The 25,612-nt window shown below is 42.1% G+C and overlaps 1 protein-coding gene across 1 annotated transcript in view; it reads right to left on the bottom strand.

Moving 5' to 3' along the window:
• Positions 1 to 25,612, bottom strand: part of LOC122927158 (venom factor-like) — a 495,227-nt gene that overhangs the window by 375,638 nt on the left and 93,977 nt on the right. The window contains exons 2-4 of the mRNA XM_044278755.1: positions 25,020 to 25,206; positions 21,185 to 21,347; positions 15,555 to 15,625 (exon numbers count right to left, since the gene is read on the bottom strand). Of these exons, the coding sequence (XP_044134690.1) occupies positions 15,555 to 15,625; positions 21,185 to 21,347; positions 25,020 to 25,206 (421 nt within the window). The remainder of the gene's footprint in view (positions 1 to 15,554; positions 15,626 to 21,184; positions 21,348 to 25,019; positions 25,207 to 25,612) is intronic.

The following is a 25,612-nucleotide window of genomic DNA, read 5'->3' as shown; positions in this document are numbered from 1 at the left end:
TGACCCAATGTGCACCTTGAATATTATATACCCTTTTAGGGATAGATTTCAAATAGCTCTGATATAGCAGAAACCACTAAATTATGAAATTGCTAAATTGGGAATTGTATTTCAACCCAGAACAAGAAATGTGCTTGAACGGACACTAAATAACTCGCCCAGCTACAGCACTAGGGACAGATTTAGCGGGATATAAATTTGAGGCCTAGTATTTAGGCGCTGGGTGACAGGTATGGGTTTAGTGACAGAATTAGACTTGGAAATACACAGTAGCGGGTGTGTGTGAAGTTATTCTGAATGACCCAATGTGCACCTTGAATATTATATACCCTTTTAGGGATAGATTTCAAATAGCTCTGATATAGCAGAAACCACTAAATTATGAAATTGCTAAATTGGGAATTGTATTTCAACCCAGAACAAGAAATGTGCTTGAACGGACACTAAATAACTCGCCCAGCTACAGCACTAAGGACAGATTTAGCGGGATATAAATTTGAGGCCTAGTATTTAGGCGCTGGGTGACAGGTATGGGTTTAGTGCCAGAATTAGACTTGGAAATACACAGTAGCGGGTGTGTGTGAAGTTATTCTGAATGACCCAATGTGCACCTTGAATATTATATACCCTTTTAGGGATAGATTTCAAATAGCTCTGATATAGCAGAAACCACTAAATTATGAAATTGCTAAATTGGGAATTGTATTTCAACCCAGAACAAGAAATGTGCTTGAACGGACACTAAATAACTCGCCCAGCTACAGCACTAGGGACAGATTTAGCTGGATATAAATTTGAGGCCTAGTATTTAGGCGCTGGGTGACCGGTATGGATTTAGTGACAGAATTAGACTGGGATATGGCCAAAAAATAAACAGACTATTGCTGGTTAAATGCACTTGGTGTGACAGCTTCACCCTGATGTAGGCTTTAGCCAAAAAACAACCACACCATTGAGGGTTAAATGCACTTGGTGACAGGCGCAGCTTGCCCCTGATTTTGTATATGGCCAAAAAATGAACAGACTATTGCTGGTTAAATGCACTTGGTGTGACAGCTTCACCCTGATGTAGGCTTTAGCCAAAAAACAACCACACCATTGAGGGTTAAATGCACTTGGTGACAGGCGCAGCTTGCCCCTGATTTAGTATATGGCCAAAAAATGAACAGACTATTGCTGGTTAAATGCACTTGGTGTGACAGCTTCACCCTGATGTAGGCTTTAGCCAAAAAACAACCACACCATTGAGGGTTAAATGCACTTGGTGACAGGCGCAGCTTGCCCCTGATTTTGTATATGGCCAAAAAATGAACAGACTATTGCTGGTTAAATGCACTTGGTGTGACAGCTTCACCCTGATGTAGGCTTTAGCCAAAAAACAACCACACCATTGAGGGTTAAATGCACTTGGTCGCAGCTTGTGCTGGCGCACCACAAGACACAAAATGGCCGCCGATCACCCCAGAAAAATGTGACTGACAAACGGTCTGTGCAGCCTAAAAACAGTGAGCAATTGAGGATCAGCAGCTCAATGATCCACAGCTGCAGATCGATCAGTTAATCAAGTCCTTTGGAGGAGTTAATCTGCCTAATCTCGCCCTACTGTCGCAGCCGCAACCTCTCCCTACGCTAATCAGAGCAGAGTGACGGGCGGCGCTATGTGACTCCAGCTTAAATAGAGGCTGGGTCACATGGTGCTCTGGCCAATCACAGCCATGCCAATAGTAGGCATGGCTGTGATGGCCTCTTGGGGCAAGTAGTATGACGCTTGTTGATTGGCTGCTTTGCAGCCTTTCAAAAAGCGCCAAGAAAGCGTCACAAAAGCGCGAAGAAAGCGACGAACACCGAACCCGAACCCGGACTTTTACGAAAATGTCCGGGTTCGGGTCCGTGTCACGGACACCCCAAAATTCGGTACGAACCCGAACTATACAGTTCGAGTTCGCTCATCCCTAATTAAGACTAAAATGTCACTAAAATGAATTAAAACAATCCCTTGAATCGACCCATACTCTGTACTTCGCGAGTTGGGTTCTAGTAGTACCAGGGGAGTGGTCAGGGGGGAGAGGGGATCCAAGTGCTGATAAACAGCCAAACTTGTATCCCATGTCCCCTCCGGACAACGCCCCATTATCACACTTAATCACAGGAACCCGAATAGCTCCATTTCAGCATTCAGACCTTTTGGAAGACCTTAAAGTGTTTGGAGAGTGAGTGAAACTCATCTCCCTTCAAGATCTTCAACACGTGCTCCCTCACTTTCTTTTTCAGGGGTCTTTTTGTTCTGCCTACATATTGTTTGCGGCATGAACATTCGAGGAGATATATGACATTCTGGGAGTCACAAGTTAGTGTTTCCCTAATCTCAATCTCAAAATCATTTTGGGAAGATTTGACCTTTGTAGTCTTTTTAGGAAAAAAAGGTGCCTTTACAATTCAAACACCTTCCACACCTAAAAAACCCTTTTGTTGTCATCCACATAGAACCCGTTGGGGTCTTCTATTGTTTAATAGTAGGAGCTATTCTCGATGCTAAATTATTCGCTTTGGTTTATGTTATTTGTGGGGATTCTGTGAGGAAAGGGCCCAGGAGCTTGTCTTCTAATAGGAAATGCCAATATTTTCGGACTACTCTCTCCACCTGTTTATGTTGTGTGTGAAATGGTAAGATGAGTCTCAAAATTTCCTTTTGTGTAGTGGCCTCTTTTAATCTAAAGAAAGAATCCCTTTCCATACTCTTACTTTATTAATAGCTTCCATAATAATCGTGGGTGGGTACTCCTTCTCCAAAAATTGGTCCCTTACTGTCGCTGCCTCCAATTCAAATCGTTCCCCTTGTGTGCAATTGCGCTTTAACCTCCTAAACTGGCTGACAGGTATATTAGTCAGCCATCTAGGCAAGTGGCAACTTGAAAACCTGATATAGCTATTCCTAGTGACCATTTTAAAATGGGTACTACAAATAATTTGGGATCCCTCCACTTTTAAATTAATGTCCAGAAACGTAGCCTCTCTATTTCTTATATCTGGAGTAAACTTCAAGTTCCTGTCATTCTGATTAATATGAATTAAAAACATATTCAAAGATTCCTGATCACCCTGCCAAATAAAAAATACATCATCGATGTATCGCCGCCAGAGCACCAGACTCGTCCCCAGTCTCGGACGGACGATATTGTCTTCCCATTGGGCCAAAAATAAATTGGCATAACTGGGGGCGAATCTGGTGCCCATGGCGGTACCTGTCAATTGTAAAAAGAACTGGTCCTCAAAAATGAAATACTTATGTGACAAAATGAACTGAACTGCCTCCACAATAAAACCAATTTGTGCTTCTTCCAGACCACTATTGCTTTTAAGTTGTCTATTCAGAGATTCTAGGCCCTTGGTATGTTCAATAATTGTGTATAATGAACTAACGTCCAAGGTGCCCATAATCCAGTGTTCCTCCCATTTCAACGATTCTATAGTTTAATTATGTCCGTTGTATCTCTAATATATGATGGGACTTTCTTAACCACTGGTTGAAACCAATTGTCTATGTATTGTGATAAGTTGGCTGAGATGGACTCGATCCCTGAAACAATCGGTCTACCGGGAGGGGATGTTAAATCCTTATGGATCTTGGGAATACAGTAGAAGGCCGGGATCCTCCTCTCTGTACCCAAGATAAACCGAGCTTCCTGTTCGAATAAAAAGGTTCACTCTACTCCTTTCCGGCTTAACTTAGTTATTATTTGGAAAAAATCATCTGTCGGGTCCCTCCCTAGTCTCTTATAGGTGCCAACATCATTTAGCTGCCTAAGGCACTCGGCTCTATATGCCTCTGTGTCCAAGATCACAACAGCTCTACCCTTATCTGCAGGGCGTATCGTCACATCGTGATCCCTCTGCAGCTGTTTAATTGCCTCAATCTCCTTCCTGCTAAGGTTATTTTTATTGCTGGGTTTCAATCATCTCAGTTCTCTTTCTACATTCACCCTAAAGGCCATCATTTTGTCACTTATTTCTTGCCTGGGGTATTTCTTTGATCTTTCCCTTAAAGTCGTATGTGGATATCTATCCAGACCAATATCTATTGGGTCCTGTGGGCATACAGGGTTCTTCAGAAAATATTTCTTCAGGCAAAATTTCCTGATGAACTTCTCTATCCCTATGTAGGTCACAAATTTGTCGATGGGCTTAGTCGGTGTGAATTTTAATCCTTTGTTTAAAAGTGAAATCTGATCCGAAACGGAACACGTCAGGGGTGCCCCTTGTCACCTTTTCTTTACACTCTTGTGATGGAATCCCTAGCGAATGCCCTTCGCGCAAATCCTTCTATTTCGGGTCTTAGACTTGGTAATACGGAACACAAACTGTCTCTGTTCGCAGACGACCTGCTTTTATATTTGACTTCTCCCAGGATAGGCTTGCTCTCGATTCTCTGTGAATTTGACTTTTTGGTCACCTTAGCAACTTTAAAGTCAATGTGCAAAAATCTGAGATATTGAATGTTAACATTCCCCAACGGGAAGCAGATTATCTGAAGGGTTCTTTCTCCTTTAAGTGGACCTCCCAACACATTAAATATTTAGGAGTGTACATACCAGCGAACTTGACACATGTATTTAAGCTTAATTATTTACCCTTGCTTAGATCCATTGAATCCAGTATCCATAAATGGACCCCGCTCCAGATCTCCTGGTTTGGGAGGATTAATGTGGTGAAAATGGACATTTTACCGCACCTTCTATATTTGTTCCAGACGATCCCATGTAAAATTCCCTTAACCTATTTTGCCAGGCTCAGGAGAATGGTTTCGGTCTTTGTTTGGAAAGCGCCCAGGGCTAGACTTAGCTACAGTCTGATATCCCGCTCTAAAGCTTCAGGAGGTACGGGATTGCCAAATTTCATCTCTTATTATAGAGCGACAGTCATGAATTGTGTTCTCGACCTGTGTCACAACCGCTCTACTAAACTATGGGTGGAAATTGAACATGAAATGGCACCGCATTTGGCCACTGGAATCTTTTGGTTATCCCCTACTTCCTTAAATGCATTGCCTAACTCGCAATCTTTGATGCTTTTCTATACTTTAGCTAGTCTTTGGACTAAATTTGCGGTCAAACTTGAACTTATACAGTCCCCTGGTCCTCTCACAATACTCACGGGCCACTCAGATCTTCCTGTAGGTTTGAACCAGCTCCCAACCCTGGGATACCGTAACAGACATCCAACTAAATTGATGGACGTTTATAAACAGAATGGCCTACTCCCTCTTGAAGACCTCTCCCATATTATACCATCGTGTCCTGGACGCTGGCTCCTTTATTTCCAGCTATGGAGCTTTATTAAATTACTGATGCCTGGATTGCAGTCATGTCCCCCCTTAACTGAATTTGAGAAAATGAGTACAGCGAGCTCAGCTCCTAACCATGCTATATCTCTACTATATGCCATGTTGAACTCTGGGGAGAAAGGGGACTCTCCCGCAAGTATTCAAGGAGCTAAGTCTAAATTCATGTCTGATTGGGAATCGGAACTGGGATTCACCTTCTCGACTGACCAATGGTCTAGATCACTCCTCTTTACTCATAAGTTAACTGTGTCCTGTAATTTACAGGAGCTTAACTACAATATCCTTACCAGATGGTATAGGACCCCAGTACGATTACACCAATTCTACCCCTAGGTGCCAGATGTATGCTGGAGGTGTCTTGCTGCAAAGGGCACAATGACACATATCTGGTGGGATTGTCCGGGTGTGGCCCCCCTGTGGCGAGATGTTTTTATCTTATATAATCACCTATACAAAGCTACTGTTATGCCTTCACCAGCGATGGCTCTCTTATCCATGTTCCCAGGGTGGATCTCGCAGACTAAGAAGGGTGCTCTTCGCCTGTTTATTTTAGCTATGAGACAGATAATCCCCCGTCAATGGAGGTCTACAGAGAGTCTTTTGAGAGTGACCTGGTCTAACGCTAGTGCATATGGAGGAGCTAAGTGCCTTGAACACAGAGTCTGCTTCGGCTTTCTGGAGGATATGGGATCCATGGAGCCAATTCCGTACCTCCACGTCCTTCCCTGACTGGTTGACAACTGGTATCATTCCGGGTAATGGTTCCTGAAGTAATATCCACGGTAGGGCCTTTCCATTCTCTACCCCTCCTTTCCCCTTCCTTTTGTCTATGTCATGTCTTGGTCTGTCAAGTCTTATGGTGTTCGTTCTTGTCATATGTGTTTGTTTGTCTAGGAACTGGGGAATGTATGCAATACGTACTCTTATCCTCAATTCCGGAGGTCCTCATTGGCTTGTTATTTGCCAGTCATGTTTTATATAGTTATTTATAGACTGTACTACCTCTGAATCATTTGTAAGGCCAGTTGTTGGCCACTGCATTTCCTTTGTATATGTATTGGATATACTTACTATATCATTGTCACGGAAGGTGTACGGGAAACAAGACAATGCAAAATGAATATATGACTCACTGGATCCAAAACTAAGGAACAAAAGGGAGACCCCCTGCATAAGACCTGGCACTCTCCCTGACTGCTCAGCCTATGCGAACACCCCAATGGTGGATGATCGCATATCCTCATACCTCGACTATATAACACCTGAACACCCTACAATAGTGAGAGGACATGACCACCGGCTCCCTACACTAGACACGGAGGGAGTCAGGGTCACCTGGGATCCAGCAAACAGAAAATCACAAATGAATGTACAGCACTTATCTTGTAGAAGACTAGGAAATAGGATCAGCATGCACACACACTCCAGGAAGTTGTATAAACCGCACACTAATGCATTATGGGGAGGAATTTAAAGGGATGCAATCAGTCCAACTACATGACAGCTGAGAGAGGCTAACAAGATGAGTAACTGAAAACCAAAACAAAGAAAACTCAAGGAGGAGGTTCTGAAAGGCTTCTGTCAGAGCTTCTCAGCTGTCTGGTTGTGACAATCATTCATTTATATGCTTCAATAAAATAATGATTGAACCGTAAAAGTGAAATCTGTGCTTCTGCGGGTTTCATTTTACCAATATTAATTATGTTCGATGGGTCCTGTGTACATAAGGGTTGTGTCTTTTTCCGTGAATGTCTACCTCTCCATGTCTTTTTTGTGCATTATAATGGTGAGGCCTCTGTGGTGATCTGTTCTGATAGGTGATTGGACTCTGATAATTGTCCTCTATTCTCTGTGGTGAGTGTCTCTCGTGTATTGCTTGGCGATGTCTCAAATTGTAGTCGTGCTGTCTGGTGTGTTGATACCTCTTTGTTTGATTCTGTGTTTGCGACTTGGAGGGGAAGGTGTGTGGGCTTTTCTGACGCTGTGGTGTGGGGGTCCCATCTAAACAAAGGGGGGAAGCCAAGGCCTCAAATCTATTAGAGGTTGGAATATTTACATGGTCCCGTGTTCTTCCATATTCCCCATTCTCTCTATTGCCTACTTTGGGATTAGCATCAGATATTTTACCATTTTCCTGTTTATTTTTCCCTGTACTTTTTAATTTTTTAGATTTTCTAATCTCATAATCTCTCCTTCCAGATTGTCTAAATTATGGCAAATCCTCTCTTTCCATCTCTGCACATCCTCTGTATCTGGAAAAAGTTCTGTTTCTTTCCTCAGGGTGGAGATCTGTTCTGAGAACTGTTCTGTCCTTTGGGACCTCCTGGTAATCACCATTTGAATCAGAGTTTCTGATTGAGTTCTCAGAAACAGATCCCACTCCTTCTGGAAATTCTCATCAACCAAATCAGAGGCCGGGTTTTTACTGAGAATTAATCCTCTCGGGATAATACCCTTGCACAGATATTGGTTCAATGCCATAATCTCCCATTTGTTGCGCAGTTGTTTCTGCAATACCTTTTCCAATTCTCTGAAAGCATCATCTCTAGTTCTGCCCACCTGGATTGGATTCTCCTCCAAAATATCAAAGGAGAAAGATTGTATCTTTTTAAGCTTAGTATCTAGATGTTCCCAGATATCCATTGTTAAAGAAAAAAGGGAGCTCAACTGAGGGTGAAGAAACAAACTACAATACAATCGTGTTCAGCGGCTCACCTTGCCTCTTTACAAGGACCCGCATGTGTTTTTTCCAAAACCTCATGCGTTTTTTCCATTTATGAACCGTGTACATACAGACTGACCCCTAGAGAGGTGGTGATATAAGAGAAGGGCTGTATAATCCATACAGGGAAGGATAATAATGTACATGGTGGATTTATTAATTATCGCAGGTGCAAGTGTATATGAAATGAGCATTGCTTCAAATGAACTGATCCATACCGGGATCTCAATGTGATCGAGGTCCCAGAATGCTCTGCTTAAGAACGGAGGGTATAAAAGGGAAAATGTCTATGGAAGCTGTCATTACCGCTGAGGAAGGGGCTTGATCCCCGAAACGCGTCCGGTTTGGTTCATGACAGAACAGGACTTTTCATTGGAACTCTGAGGTGACATTACCAAAAGTCACCATACCCCTCAGACCCCCAGGGAGTGATCTCCAGTGTGGATACAACCATACGGTCCGGACCTTAGGACCCAGCGCTCTGACCAGCCTTACAACAGCTACGTGCATCACGTGGGACGCAGCCAGGTCACGTGGGATGCCGCGTCATAGACCTGAGTCCAAGTGGCTGGTGCAAGATCAAGGAGACGCAGGAGGGGTAATGTACTTTGCCCTATGGGGCTTGTATGAAGTTTTGGACAAGACTATATTGGTTGAACATTTGACCTATACTGCTTTCTGAGTTTGCACACAAATTGAATCTGCATACATGCGGTCATACACCTGATCTGAGTTGCATATGGACACTGCAGCCCTACACGGATTGTGTGGACATTTCATTGTGTGGTCGATTTTGCTATATGTGCATGTTTTTAGTTGCATGTTTTTAGATATATGTGAGTACGGTTTTAGTTCTGTCACTATTTTAGGTAATAAATTGGGAATACTGACATCCTGCTTTGATGTTCTCTGGTAATTGAGTGCCCTCCAGTTACTATATTACTTTGATATTTAGTACAAGTCTTCTTAATACAAACCGGATTCCCAAAAAGGATTTGGGTGAATCCGTGGAGTGAGCACCGGGTCCTTGTAAAGAGGCAGGTGAGCCGCTGAACATGATTGTATTGCAGTTTGTTTCTTCACCCTCAGTTGAGCTCCCTTTTTTCTTTCACAATGTATATCTGGGAACATCTAGATACTAAGCTTAAAAATATACAATCTTTCTCCTTTGATATTTTGGAGGAGAATCCAATCCAGGTGGGCAGAACTAGAGATGATGCTTTCAGAGAATTGGAAAAGGTATTGCAGAAACAACTGCGCAACAAATGGGAGATTATGGCATTGAACCAATATCTGCGCAAGGGTATTATCTTGAGAGGATTAAATCTCAGTAAAAACCCGGCCTCTGATTTGGTTGATGAGAATTTCCAGAAGGAGTGGGATCTGTTTCTGAGAACTCAATCAGAAATTCTGATTCAAATGGTGATTACCAGGAGGTCCCAAATGACAGAACAGTTCTCAGAACAGATCTCCACCCTGAGGAAAGAAACAGAACTTTTTCCAGATACAGAGGATGTGCAGAGATGGAAAGAGAGGATTTGCCATAATTTAGACAATCTGGAAGGAGAGATTATGAATAGAAAATCCAAAAAATTAAAAAGTACAGGGAAAAATAAACAGGAAAATTGTAAAATATCTGATGCTAATCCCAATGTAGGCAATAGAGAGAATGGGGGATATGGAATAACACGGGACCATGTAAATATTCCAACCTCTAATAGATTTGAGGCCTTGGCTTCCCCCCTTTTTTTTAGATGGGACCCCCCCCACACCACAGGGTCAGAAAATCCCACACACCTTCCCCTCCACGTCGACAAACACGGAATCAAACACAGAGGTATCAACACACCAGACAGCACGACTACAATTTGAGACACCGCCAAGCAATACATGAGAGACACTCACCACAGAGAATAGAGGACAATTATCAGGGTCCAATCACCTATCAGAACAGATCACCACAGAGGCCTCACCATTATAATGCACAAAAAAGACACAGAGAGGGAGACATTCACGGAAAAAGACACAACCCTTATGTACACAGGACCCATCGAACATAATTAATATTAGTAAAATGAAACCCACAGAAGCACAGATTTCACTTTTAAACAAAGGATTAAAATTCGCACCGACTAAGCCCATCGACAAATTTGCGATCTACATTGGGATAGAGAAGTTCATCAGGAAATTATGCCTGAAGAAATATTTTCTGAAGAACCCTGTATGCCCACAGGACCCAATAGATATTGGTCCGGATAGATATCCACATACGACTTTAAGGGAAAGAGCAAAGAAATACCCCAGGCAAGAAATAAGTGACAAAATGATGGCCTTTAGGGTGAATGTAGAAAGAGAACTGAGATGATTGAAACCCAGCAATAAAAATAACCTTAGCAGGAAGGAGATTGAGGCAATTAAACAGTGCAGAGGGCTCTCGATGTGACGATACGCCCTGCAGATAAGGGTGGAGCTGTTGTGATCTTGGACACAGAGGCATATAGAGCCGAGTGCCTTAGGCAGCTAAATGATGTTGGCACCTATAAGAGACTGAGGAGGGACCCGACAGATGATTTTTTCCAAATATTAACTAAGTTAAGCCAGAAAGGAGTAGAGGGAACCTTTTTATTCGAACAGGAAGCTTGGTTTATCTTGGGTACAGAGAGGAGGATCCCGGCCTTCTACTGTATTCCCAAGATCTATAAGGATTTAACATCCCCTCCCGGTAGACCGATTGTTTCAGGGATCGAGTCCATCTTGGCCAACTTATCACAATACATAGACAATTGGCTTCAACCAGTGGTTAAGAAAGTCCCATCATATATTAAAGATACAACGGACATAATTAAAACTTTAGAATCGTTGAAATGGGAGGAACACTGGATTATGGGCACCTTGGACGTTAGTTCATTATACACGATATTGAACATACCAAGAGCCTAGAATCTCTGAATAGACAACTTAAAAGCAATAGTGGTCTGGAAGAAGCACAAATTGGTTTTATTGTGGAGTATCCAAAAATATAAACAATAAACACGGTATTATTATACCAAATTTTATTGTGGAGGCAGTTCAGTTCATTTTGTCACATAATTATTTCATGTTTGAGGACCAGTTCTTTTTACAATTGACAGGTACCGCCATGGACACCAGATTTGCCTCCAGTTATGCCAATTTATTTTTGGCCCAATGGGAAGACGATATCATCCGTCCGAGACTGGGGACAAGTCTGGTGCTCTGGCAGCGATACATCGATGATGTATTTTTTATTTGGCAGGGTGATCAGGAATCTTTGAATATGTTTTTAATTGATATTAATCAGAATGACAGGAACTTGAAGTTTACTCCAGATATAAGAAATACAGAGGCTACGCTTCTGGACATTAATTTAAAAGTGGAGGGGTCCCAAATTATTTGTAGTACCCATTTTAAAACGGTCGCTAGGAATAGCTATATCAGGTTTTCAAGTTGCCACCTGCCTAGATGGCTGACTAATATACCTGTCAGCCAGTTTAGGAGGTTAAAGCGCAATTGCACAAGGGGAACAATTTGAATTGGAGGCCGCGACAATAAGGGACCAATTTTTGGAGAAGGAGTACCCACCCACGATTATTATGGAAGCTATTAATAAAGTAAGAGTATGGAAAGGGATTCTTTCTTTAGATTAAATGAGGCTACTACACAAAAGGAAATTTTGAGACTCATCTTACCATTTCACACACAACATAAACAGGTGGTCCGAAAATATTGGCATTTCCTATTAGAAGACAAGCTCCTGGGCCCTTTCCTCACAGAATCCTCACAAATAACATACACCAAAGCGAATAATTTAGCATTGAGAATAGCTCCCACTATTAAACAACAGAAGACCCCAACGGGTTCTATGTGGATGACAACAAAAGGGTTTTTTAGGTGTGGAAGGTGTTTGAATTGTAAAGGCACCTCTTTTCCTAAAAAGACTACAAAGGTCAAATCTTCCCAAAATGATTTTGAGATTGAGATTAGGGAAACACTAACTTGTGACTCCCAGAATGTCATATATCTCCTCGAATGTTCATGCCGCAAACAATATGTAGGCAGGACAAAAAGACCCCTGAAAAAGAGAGTGAGGGAGCACGTGTTGAAGATCTTGAAGGGAGATGAGTTTCACTCACTCTTCAAACACTTTAAGGTCTTTCAAAATTGTGACCCAACCTCTTTGCGCTTTACAGCGATTGAAAAGGTACAGTACAGACCAAAAGTTTGGACACACCTTCTCATTCAAAGAGTTTTCTTTATTTTTATGACTATGAAGGCATCAAAACTATAAATTAACACATGTGGAATTATATACATAACAAACAAGTGTGAAACAACTGAAAATATCATATGGTTCTTCAAAGTAGCCACCTTTTGCTTTGATTACTGCTTTGCACACTCATGGCATTCTTTTGATGAATGCCAAGAGTGTGCAAGGGTTGTCCTTGTCCTATATTGGTTGAACATTTGACCTATACTGCTTGCTGAGTTTGCACACAAATTGAATCTGCATACATGTGGTCATACGCCTGACCTGAGTTGCATACGGACAATGCAGCCCTACATGGATTGTGTGGACATTTCATTGTGCGGTCGATTTTGCTATATGTGCATGTTTTTAGTTGCATGTTTTTAGATATGTGAGTACGGTTTTAGTTCTGTCACTATTTTAGGTAGTTAATTGGGATTTCTGACATCCTGCTTTGATGTTCTCTGGTAATTGAGTGCGCTCCAGTTACTATATTACTTTGATATTTAGTACAAGTCTTCTTAATACAAACCGGATTCCCAAAAAGTTGGGACACTATACAAATCGTGACTAAAAACTGAATGCAATGATGTGGAGGTGCCAACTTCTAATATTTTATTAGGAATAGAACATAAATCACGGAACAAAAGTTTAAACTGAGAAAATGTACAATTTTAACGGAAAAATATGTTGAATCAGAATTTCATGGTGTCAACAAATCCCCAAAAAGTTGGGACAAGGCCATTTTCACCACTGTGGCATCTCCCCTTCTTCTTACAACACTCAACAGACGTCTGGGGACCGAGGAGACCAGTTTCTCAAGTTTAGAAATAGGAATGCTCTCCCATTCTTGTCTAATACAGGCCTCTAACTGTTCAATCTTCTTGGGCCTTCTTTGTTGCACCTTCCTCTTTATGATGCACCAAATGTTCTCTATAGGTGAAAGATCTGGACTGCAGACTGGCCATTTCAGTACCTGGATCCTTCTCCTACGCAGCCATGATGTTGTGATTGATGCAGAATGTGGTCTGGCATTATCTTGTTGAAAAATGCAGGGTCTTCCCTGAAAGAGATGACGTCTGAATGGGAGCATATTTTGTTCTAGAACCTGAATATATTTTTCTGCATTGATGGTGCCTTTCCAGACATGCAAGCTGCCCATGCCACATGCACTCATGCAACCCCATACCATCAGAGATGCAGGATTCTGAACTGAGCGTTGATAACAACTTGGGTTGTCCTTGTCCTCTTTGGTCCGGATGACATGGCGCCCCAGATTTCCAAAAAGAACTTTGAATCGTGACTCGTCTGACCACAGAACAGTCTATCATTTTGCCACACTCCATTTTAAATGATCCCTGGCCCAGTGAAAACGCCTGAGCTTGTGGATCTTGCTTAGAAGTGGCTTCTTCTTTGCACTGTAGAGTTTCAGCTGGCAACGGTGGATGGCACGGTGTATTGTGTTCACTGACAATGGTTTCTGGAAGTATTCCTGAGCCCAGTCTGTGATTTCCTTCACAGTAGCATTCCTGTTTGTGGTGCAGTGTCCTTTAAGGGCCCGGAGATCACGGGCATCCAGTATGGTTTTACGGCCTTGACCCTTACGCACAGAGATTGTTCCAGATTCTCTGAATCTTCGGATGATGTTATGCACAGTTGATGATGATAGATGCAAAGTCTTTGCAATTTTTCACTGGGTAACACCTTTCTGATATTGCTCCACTATCTTTCTGCGCAACATTGAGGGAATTGGTGATCCTCTACCCATCTTGGCTTCTGAGAGGAGACACTGCCACTCTGAGAAGCTCTTTTTATACCCAATCATGTTGCCAATTGACCTAATTAGTGTTAATTGGTCTTCCAGCTCTTCGTTATGCTAAAATTTACTTTTTCCAGCCTCTTATTGCTACTTGTCCCAACTTTTTTGGGATTTGTTGACACCGTGAAATTTTGAATAAACTTATTTTTCCTTTAAAATGATACATTTACTCAGATTAAACGTTTGATCTGTCATCTACGTTCTATTACAAATAAAATATTGACATTTGCCATCTCCACATCATTGCATTCAGTTTTTATTCACAATTTGTTTAGTGTCCCAACTTTTTTGGAATCCGGTTTGTATTTGTAATAAGACTGCAAGTCTAGATTTTGGATCCCGGCTGGTTTCCTGAATGAACAGGTTCTATAGAGTGTTCAAACTCCATTATCGATCAATGTTTCTTCTAAGGAGACTTCACCCAAAAGCATATGGAGACGTGTAAGAAACATAGTTACAATATACCGTTGCATCATTCTCTGAAGCATGGAGGCCTTCTGCTTTTCTTAATGGAGCATCCAGGTCTCAACATAGACCTAGTCTATGTATGAAGACTCAATGAAGACTGATTCATAGTTGAATCTATTTGTAGCCCAACCTTTATCAAGCATATGGTTTATATGCCTAGATTAACATTAGACTGCCAAACCTGGTGTACACTGGTCAGGTCTCTCCTGGTTAGGAGAGTCTGACCTGTGCAACCATCCCTCCATAGGTCTGATAGCCTTGTATAGCTTTGTTGTGCAGACAACTGGATGTGCTACTGTTATTTGGAAACCATACAGTATGATGCCATTAATTAGGCACTATATGACAATATATTGAAAGGCAGAAACAGTCCAGCCCATCTGATAGGTTGCACAGAAGCATGGAGAAAAAACTCAGAAATGCTGAAAAACAAAAGGGGAATCCAGCGTCCAATAAAACAGAGATGTTTATTAAAGCTGGAACAACAGAACAGAAAACCGTCTTCACTTATTACATCTATACACACTGATCTTTATGAGTAAGGATCAGTGTGTAATGATCCAAAATGCATGAATGCTCTGCTGTCCAGTTTTGGGAACTTTATTAAAGATCTGCATTTTATTGGATGCTGTATTCCCTTTTTGTTCTTCACTGCATGACAATGTAAAGAGGTACTAACAATAGGCAATTTGCCGGGCACTGTGTAATGTCACATTGGCCTTGAACCTGGCATCTTCCCAATTATGTCTGGTGCTGACACTGGCCACTATCCTAAATAGCTAAAACTGCTCTGTACAAGGTGAATACGATTCTCCCATATAACGCTCTCTACTAAAGCAATACTGCCTCGGACTGTATGGCAAGTTAATTTCTGAATGAACTAATCATGACTTGTACATATTACTAATATCTTATATTGTGGAGAAGAATGGAGTCTTACCAGGAATTCAGTGATCACTGGCTTGATCACTGGTTTTAGTTCTGGGTTCACAGTGAAAATCCTGTATAGAACTTCATAAGAAAGAAATATAAGAAGGATTTGTTATATAGGTTTTGACAAGTTATTATGCATTTACAGAGATAGCATGCCCCAGGTTAAAGGAGTAACTTTAAGCTCCTGGGTCCTCATCTATCATGTTTGATTGATGCCCTTTGGATCTCCCAGGCACCAGAGCTTTTCTGTGATGGCAACTTTCACACCTCCTATAGCTACACACCTGCTTCTGGTTTAAAGTTGCTTTGAACTTGTCCTTTGGTGCCATTGTCCTAGGCAGCGTTGGTCATAGACTTCCAAGAATAGATGCCAGTCATACTGTTAAATCTCTGCCCAAGCAAGAACTCCATCCACAGGATGACAATCTTAAAGATGTTGTCCAAAGGAGCAAAATTCCTTCAGAGTGTTCAGAAAGGGATAAAAAAAATCCCACACTACTTCTGTTCCAATGTTTACCAGATAATCTCTGGTCTCTACTTCCTGTTATGAGCTCAGCATGCAGGTAACAGTGGGCAGTGACTGCTCAGCCAGTCAGTGATCAGGAAGTGGTGGTAAGCAGTAATGGGAATAATACTGGCCGCAAAAAATTGTTCTCATTTGCTCATGAAAATACATAAAATAGCATAAAAAATAGTCCAATGTTTCTCAATAAAATCTACATACTAATTGCACTACTTTATGCAAAATATACAAGTTGTGTTTTCATAATGACCATCATGTGATATTTCCACACTATAATTATATTACAGGCTTTATTGATAAATGTCTTTTAAGACACATGACCAGCATTATGCAATCAAAAATGACTCATCTATGATCATATGGTCCCACTGAACCAAGCAAGGACCAGCTTTATTTCATTCCTAAAAATAAGAAATTATTTCAGTAACATATAACCCTTAAAGTACAATATACTTTATTTTATCTTCTAAAAAGCAATATCCCAATGTAACTAAAGTGACGGTCAAAACCCATCTAATGTACGCCATGTACTTCAATAGATGCTAAATGATGATAGAAGTACATACAGTCCTGATCGAAAGTTTAAGACCACTTGAAAAATGGCAAAAAATCAAATTGAGCATGGATGGATCTTAACAAGGTTCCAAGTAGAGCTTCAACATGCAACAAGAAGAAATGAGAGTGAGACAAAACATTTTTTGAGCATTCAATTTAATGAAAACAACAAATAAACTGAAACAGGCTGTTTTTCAGCTGATCAAAAGTTTAGGACCACACCTCCAAAAAAAAACTAAACCCCCCTAAAACAGAAATCCAACTTCCAAATATGAACTCAGTAATGAGTAGCTCCGCCGTTATTGTTTATCACTTCAAAAATTCGTTTCGGCATGCTTGATGCAAGCGTTTCCATGAGGTGAGTGGGAACATATCTCCAAGTGGTGAAGACAGCCGCACGAAGGCCATCTACTGTCTGGAACTGTTGTCCATTTTTGTAAACTTCCCTTGCCATCCATCCCCAAAGGTTCTCAATTGGATTTAGATCAGGGGAACACGAAGGATGGGCCAAAAGAGTGATGTTATTTGCCTGGAAGAAGTCTCTTGTCCTGCAGGCATTGTGTACAGTAGCATTGTCCTGTTGAAAAACCCAGTCGTTACCACACAGACGAGGGCCCTCAGTCATGAGGAATGCTCTGCAACATTTGGACATAGCCAGCGGCCGTTTGACGCCCCTGCACTTCCTGTAGCTCCATTGTTCCATTAAAGGAAAAAGCACCCCAGACCATTATGGCGCCCTCTCCACTGTGCCGCGTAGAAAACATCTTAGGTGGGATCTGCTTGTCATGCCAGTAACGTTGGAAACCATCAGGACCATCAATGTTAAATTTTTTCTCATCAGAGAATAAAACTTTCTTCCACCTTTGAATGTCCCATGTTTGGTGCTCTCTTGCAAAGTCCAAACGAGCAGTTCTGTGGCATTCAAGGAGACGAGGTCTTTGAAGACGTTTTTTGTTTTTGAAGCCCTTCAGTCTCAGATGCCGTCTGATGGTTATGGAGCTGCAGTCAGCACCGGTAAGGGCCTTAATTTGGGTCGAGGATCGTCCAGTGTCTTGACGGACAGCCAATTGGATCCTCCGGCTCAGTGCTGATGAATTTTTTTTGGGTCTTCCACTTGACTTTTTTGTTCCATAACCCTCAGGATCATTTAAGAAATTCCAAATGACTGTCTTACTGCGTCCCACCTCAGCAGCGATGGTGCGCTGTGAGAGACCATGCTTATGCAGTTCAACAACCCGACCACGTTCAAAAAGGGAGAGTTTTTTTGCCTTTGCCATCACAACATGTGACTACCTGACAAATCTTTGCACAGATTTGGCCTTTTAAAGGCATGTGGTCCTAAAATTTGGATCAGCTGAAAAACAGCCTGTTTCAGTTTTAATAGTTATTTTCAATTAATTGAATGCTCAAAAAATGTTTTGTCTCACTCTCATTTCTTCTTGTTGCATGTTGAAGCTCTACTTGGAACCATTTTTTAAGTGGTCTTAAACTTTTGATCAGGACTGTATCTAGGTATAGGGTGGGGAATACTTTCTCTAAAGTTACCCTATGATTAGACTCAGCCCAGAGATGACCCCTGATGGTGGGGACTCTTTGTCCTCGTGCCTGGGCTATAGCACCCTAGATGGCCCTAATGGGTCCTCGTACCCATATACACCCTTACTGACCCTAGACAGGTCAGCATACGCCAACGCATTTCCCCCTTCCTCAGGGGGTCAATAAAATGGGTGGATCACATTTAAACACAAAAAACAAAAAGTAATACGATAAAGAAATATATATATATATATATATATATATATATATATACAGTTACATAGGCGTATGGATATAAAAATTTGAAAAAATAGAGGTGAAGAAGGATCATCCAGATATAAACTGAGCAGTCAATTCAGATGAAAGAGACTAATCAGCATACAGTCATATCTAATGCGGTTAATATGTCCCAAAGATGACAATGTACCAGTCCCACAAAGGTCCAATGGGCAGGCGGGGCTTATCACAAATATGGAAGATAGCCAGTTGTCAAATGGTGAATACGAGGACCCATTAGGGCTATCTAGGGTGTTATAGCCCAGGCACGAGGACAGAGAGTCCCCACCATCAGGGGTCGTCTCTGGGTTGAGTCTAATCATAGGGTAACATTAGGGAAAGTATTCCCCACCCTATACCTAGATATGTACCTCTATCATCATTTAGCATCTATTGAAGTACATGGCATACATTAGATGGGTTTTGACCATCACTTTAGTTATATTGGGACATTGCTTTTTAGAAGATAAAATAAAGTAGATTGTATTTTAAGGGTTATATTTTTTTGCTGGAAATTTGTCATTGCCTTAATACCATCCGTACAGTGAAGCATGAAGGTGGCAGCATCATGATGCTGTGGGGGTGTTTTTCAGTGGCTGGGGCAGGGAGACTGGGCAAGATTAAGGGAAAGCTGAATAAAGCAAAGAACACAGATATTCTTAATGAAAATCTGATCCAGAGTGCTCTGGACCTCAGACTAGACTGAAGGTTCACTTTCCAACAATTCAAAAGATACAAACAAGAAGTGTTCACTCACTGACTGTGCTTGTTACTTCATCATGTGAGCAAATCATGTGGCATCATACTCAAGATGACTGGAGACTAGAGTTGAGCGAACCAGAACTGTAAAGTTCGGGTTCGTACCAAACTTTAGGTTTTTCGGCACCCGGACCCGAACATTTACATAAAAGTTTGGGTTCGGTGTTCAGCGATTTATACGGCGCTTTTTCAAAGGCTGCAAAGCAGCCAATCAACAACCGTCATACTACTTGCCCCAAAAGGCCATCACAGCCATGCCTACTATTGGCATGGCTGTGATTGGCCAACTGCAGCATGTGACCCAGCCTCTATTTAAGCTGGAGTCACGTAGCGCCGCCCGTCACTCTGCTCGGATTAGTGTAGGGATAGGCTGCAGCTGCTGTGAGGGAGAGATCAGGGAGGAATCTTATCAAGAACTGCTTCTTTACTCAGCGATCTACAGCAAATGTGTTTTGTGGGTGCAGTGCACAATTGTTTTAAGCCTTCCCTGAGCCAACTACTACTGAAAACAAACTTTTTTTCCTTCAGTTAGTCAATATCAATACATAATCGGCAGCCATTTTATGCAACGATAGTGCACCGGTACAGGCTATCTGCATGTCTGCAAGTCCAGAAATACTGCTTTGAGACACTGGGGTTAAAAAAAACCTTTGTTTCATATAGTGCACATCTAGGATTATCGCTGCATAAGTGACTGTGAAATCTAGGCCACAAATACGGCTTTTTGCTTACTGGGGTTAAAAAACCCTCTGATATACTGCACATCTGGGATTAGAGGTGTATAAGTTACTGTGAAATTTAGGCCAGAAATACGTCTTTCTCATACTGGGGCATACTGGGGTAAAAAAAAAAACATGTGTTTCATATAGTGCACATCTAGGATTATAGGTGCATAAGTGAGTGTCACATTTAGGCCAGAAATACAGCTTTGGCATACTGGGGCATACCGGGTGAAACAAACCCCTTTGTTTCATATACTGCACATCTGGGATTAGAGGTGCCTAAGTTACTGTGAAATTTAGGCCACAAATACAGCTTTTGCTTACTAATGACGGGAAACCTTGATTAATTTATTTTTATTATTATTATTTAGCACAAAGCCACAACATAGCAAACGTGAAAAAAGTGAAAGGGATTAAAGACTTTCCAAATGCACCCATCCAGAGAACGTTTCTTTCAGGGATGACCTTCTGTTGATTTCATCAACAGACACATTTGGTGCATCATGAAACGAAAAATCTGACAAAGACGACCCAGGACTGCTGAGCAGCTAGAATCCTATATCAGACAAGAATGGGACAAAATTCCTCTCCCAAAACTCCAGCAATTGGTCTCCTCACTTCCCAGATGTTTAAAGGCTGCTGTTAAGAGAGGATGCTACACAATGGTAGACATGGCCCTGCTGCAACTTATTTCAGATGTGTTGTTGCCATCCAGTTCTAAATTGGTTAATTTTTTGATGAAGTGGTAACATGTCTCACTTTCAATATCTGATATGTGTTCTATGATTTATTGCAAACAGTGATGGCCAGTTCACATTGTTCGCCCGCGAACATATGCGGGCTGCCTTTTTTTTTTCACAAGTCCGGCGAGGCACAGGTAATCCCTTACCTGTGCCTGTGCGCGAGCCTGTCTGAAAACAAGTGTGGTCAGCGGGAGCAGGCAATTCCGAGAACAGCCACCGGGGGCATTCATCGGGCTTGTTCTCGGAACTGCCTGCTCCCGCTGACCGCACTTGTTTTCAGACCGGCTCGCGGCACAGGCACAGGTAAGGGATTACCTGTGCCTCGCCAGACTTGTGAAAAAAGATGGAAGCCCGCATATGTTCCCGGGGCGACAATGCGAACTGGCCATCACTGATTGCAAATACAATATGAGTCTATGAGATCTGTATATAATTGCATTCTGGTGTTATGTACATTTTACACGGCAACAACAACGTCTCAACTTTTTGTGCCATTGGGGTTGTAATTATGTAACAACACTACCTGTAGATCCTGGGGTGTAGATGGGTTTGTCCGTCTGTATGAATATATATCCACTTTGAAAGTTCACAAGGACAACTTTCTCCAGAGAGCAAGCAGCAGATTTTACAGTGACGTACACAAACTGTTTCCTATTTGTGTATTTTTCCAAATTATTGGAGGGGATCTGAAAAAAAAAAATCATAATGGACACCAACAGAGGCTGAAAGGAGGGAAAGGGCTACAACACTTACTCAGATTTATTAACCAACATATACAGGTTACAATGAGTGTTTCTTTTTCTAGAAATTCTGAAAATCAAGCCCATTGATTTCATTGAGAACTGTGTAATACTTCCTTACTCCTGTGGTGGTGCTGCAGTGGCATTTAATACTTCCTATCCATCCATATGAGCTGTGATGGCTAACCTCTGACACTACAGCTGTGGTAAAACTACAACTCCCAAGATGTCCATAGAACTGAATGGGTCATGCTGGGAGTTGTAGTTTCACCACAGCTGGAGTGCCGGAGGTTAGCCATCACTGATCCTGAGTGTTCATCAGCAATGGGTCTCATTAACCAAAGCAATAAAGACAGGTGCACTCTGCGGTCTTATTAAACCCTCAAACTGATTTTAAAATTTAGAGATTAGCCAACATGTCCTACGGTGTAGGATATGTCTGAGCCCGAGCACCGCGCCAAGGTTTCTCAAGTAGGACATGTTGGCTAATCTCTCAATTTTAAAATCAGTTTGAGGGTTTAGTAAGACCGCAGAGTGTACCTGTCTTTGTTATTATCTTGTTATATTGCTATATTGATTATCACATCCATATAATTGCTATCTTGTGTAGGATGTCTATTGTGGTACTTGTGGTTTGCTGCAGGCATCCTCCACTCTATGCATTTTTGCTGGGGATCATCATTAGCAACGGGCCACAAGTGCAGGATTTGCTCCCCTTTATATATATGCACAACTGCATGTGGGTTTGAGCACTTCCTGCTTGTTTAATACCACGCCATTCTTTTCAGTTTGTATATATAGAGATGCCTGGAGGTGTATAAACTCCAATTTAAATATGCCTGCTTACCATCTACAGGCTACATTTAGGTGCACCTGTGAGGCCTGGGCCATATCAGCCAGTCTTGAGTGGGACTCGCAGACTCTTCCCTCCTCCCATTGCTAGCATGGTTACATGCTGGAGGTAACTGGTGAGTTGTTTGTGAGTCGGCCTCATGCTCCTGTAATTTGCCCACTGGCTCCTGGTATTGCCCATATGGCTCAGGTAGGTGAGTGTTAGGTCCCCGAGCTACTTGAGAAACCTTGGCGCGGTGCTCGGGCTCAGACATGTCCTACACAGTAGGACATGTTGGCTAATCTCTCAATTTTAAAATCAGTTTGAGGGTTTAATAAGACCACAGAGTGCACCTGTCTTTGTTATTATTTTGTTATATTGCTATATTGATTATCACATCCACATAATTGCTATCTTGTGTAGGATGTCTATTGTGGTACTTGTGGTTCGCTGCGGGCATCCTCCACTGTATGCATTTTTGCTGGAGATCGTCATTAGCAACGGGCCACAAGTGCAGGATTTGCTCCCCTATATATATGCACAACTGCATGTGGGTTTTGCCGATTTTCGCGTAAAAAATAAATTTGTAGAAAATAATGAATATACAAATTTGCGAATATATGACGAATATTCTACAAAATATTTGCGAAATATCACGAATTCCAATAGGACTCCTGCCACTCATCACTAGTTAACAGTAATGACAGACTCACTCACTGCTGACTGAGGCTGGACATGCTGCTGACTGAGCCTTTAGGAATATTTGCTTTACTGCTTGCTGTGCATTTATTTTCCTCATCCATATACATGTATGTACATAATGTGGCAGTCCCACTCACTATGCGGTGCTGAGACAATGGATGGAGCGGACTGCGGCGGTGAGCCTGCCCCATACACAGAAGGTGCTGTGACGATCTCACCATCGTATAAGTGTCTGTCCATATGTATGTGTCTCTCCCTGTGTGTGTCACCATCGCCATGCCCACAGTGTTCCTATGTCTTGACGCAGCTGCATCAGGACGTTCTGTCCGGGGCAAGAAGAAGGAAGAAGAGGCAGCGCCACCAGCATGGAGTCCTGTGGGGGACACTAAGGATGTAGGTAACACTACCGCATGATCTACTTTAGTGTTATCTGTGGTTTTACATAGGACTGCAGGCAATACTACCACATTATCAGCTTTAGTGTTAACTGTGGTTTTACATAGGAGTGCAGGAAACACTGCCACATTATCAGCACTAGTGTTATCTGTGGTTTTTACATAGGACTGCAGGTAACACTACCAAATTATTAGCACTAGTGTTATCTTTGGTTTTACATAGGACTGCAAGTAACACTACTACATTTTCTGTACTCAGATAGCCATCACTGTGTTATCTGTGGTTTTACATAGGACTGCAGGTGATATCTACTACATTATCTGTACTCAGAGAGTTATCGCTATGTAAGGGGGCCCACTGATACTTTATCGCCAAAAGGGCCCTCATGAGCTGGCCCTGCTTTTGGTGCAGGTAAAATTGAAGCTCAGTATGTTACAACCTGGTCCTTCACCATAAACTCAAGAGGGTATTTTTGGTGATTATTTTGAATAGTCAATTATTTCTAGAGCTACCCACATTATTTCGATTGAGCCAGAATATGGAAGTCAAAGTCATAGACAGAAGATGAACTAGAAAATGATTGCGGCATCTGACCTTAAAGGGAACCTGGCACTTCAAAAATGCATATAAAACCGCCAACATGACCTTATAGTAGCCCCCAGTCTGTTATTAATCATGTGTTTGATGCAAAAATCTGATGTTCCATACATGACAAAAACAATGTTTTAAGCGCCATGATCGCTATCTTGCCGGTCAGCCTGAAGTCAAGGGGGCAGCGGCCTCCTTTCTTCAAGTCAAGATAAGCACGCCCCCTAACCGTCCCCTCCTGTGTGTGATTGACATCCTGAAGTAATGCCTGGGATCGCATTAGTCTCACGCATGCGCGGTGTGCTGATGAAACCCGGCTAACTGCCGGAGCCGGAGACGGGATCGTGCACTAAAAAGGAGCGCACCGCGCATGCGCGAGACTAACGCAATCCCAGGCCTCACTGCAGGATGTCAATCACACACAGGAGGGGACGGTTCGGGGGCGTGCTTATCTTGACTTGAAGAAAGTAGGCCGCTGCCCCCTTGACTTCAGGCTGACCGGCAAGATAGCGATCATGGCGCTTAAAACATTTTTTTTGTCATGTATGGAACATCAGACTACCGGATCAAACACATGATTAATAACAGACTGGGGGCTACTATAAGGTAATGTTGGCTGTTTTATATGCATTTTTCAGGTGACAGGTTCCCTTTAACATTAAGGTCTATAAAAAAAAAAAAATCTTACTTACCTCATCCATTTGATTGCAAAAATGTCCGCCGCTGCCATCTTGATTGAAGATCCAGCTCAAAATGTTGCTTGGCATGCGGTGAATCACAGCAGCCAGAGTTGTGACTCCATACGTCACCACAAACGAGATTTAGTGCGGGATCTTCAATCAAGATGGCAGCGGCGGCGATTCGCGCTCAAACGGATGAGGTGAGTATGAGTTTTTTTTACCTTATTTCAAGGAAAATTGATTCACAAGTACAAGGAAATTCGGCTTTGCGGCAAATTGAATTTTCCCTAAATATCAGATCGAAGTCCACTTCGGACAATTTAAATCACTCAGCACTAGTTATAATTACACAGTGGAAAGAAAAAGTAAGAGATGTACCACCGAGAAATGACTGGACAACAAGAGAGATTGCAATCTTACCGTCAACTTAACATCTCCAAAGTACCGGTTATTGCTATTTACAGAGACTTTGCTCCAAACTAAAATAGACTTCTTCAGGGGAAAGTCTTGGACTATGATTTCAGCATCCAGCGCAGAACCGTGTCCATCTACTATAATGGTCTCCTCGCTGTCCACACGCAGCACGTTGGGTGTTATCAGGCTGCATCTGGTAGAAGTAACACATGAAAAGAAAAGGTCAATATTTTAAATCTGATACCAAATGTGCCTCTTCCCCGCATATTTCGCTGCTGCTAAGCATCCAATAAATGTGCAGGTAAGTACTGCCATCACTGTAATGCCAGTAGCCATGTTGGCTGCTGGCATTACAGTGATTGGCTGGCCGGAAAGCGTCATCGGGTGCTATATAGCACCCGATGACGCGGGTTCGGCTCATTGCGAGTCAGGAAGAGCTGCGCTTAGGAAGGGACAGATAGTGTAGGGAGATTGTGATCGCAATATATTCAATTTTAAAATGTTTAAAAGACCCAAAAGTCCTTTTAAGGACTATTGTGTGTGGTGGCAACAATTTAAGGCCTCTTTCACACTACCGTGTTTTTTTTTTCCGTTTTGCG

The sequence above is a fragment of the Bufo gargarizans genome, chromosome 2, assembly GCF_014858855.1.
Source record: "Bufo gargarizans isolate SCDJY-AF-19 chromosome 2, ASM1485885v1, whole genome shotgun sequence".
In the NCBI taxonomy this organism is placed as follows: domain Eukaryota; kingdom Metazoa; phylum Chordata; class Amphibia; order Anura; family Bufonidae; genus Bufo; species Bufo gargarizans.
This window is presented reverse-complemented; position numbering and strand designations above follow the sequence as displayed.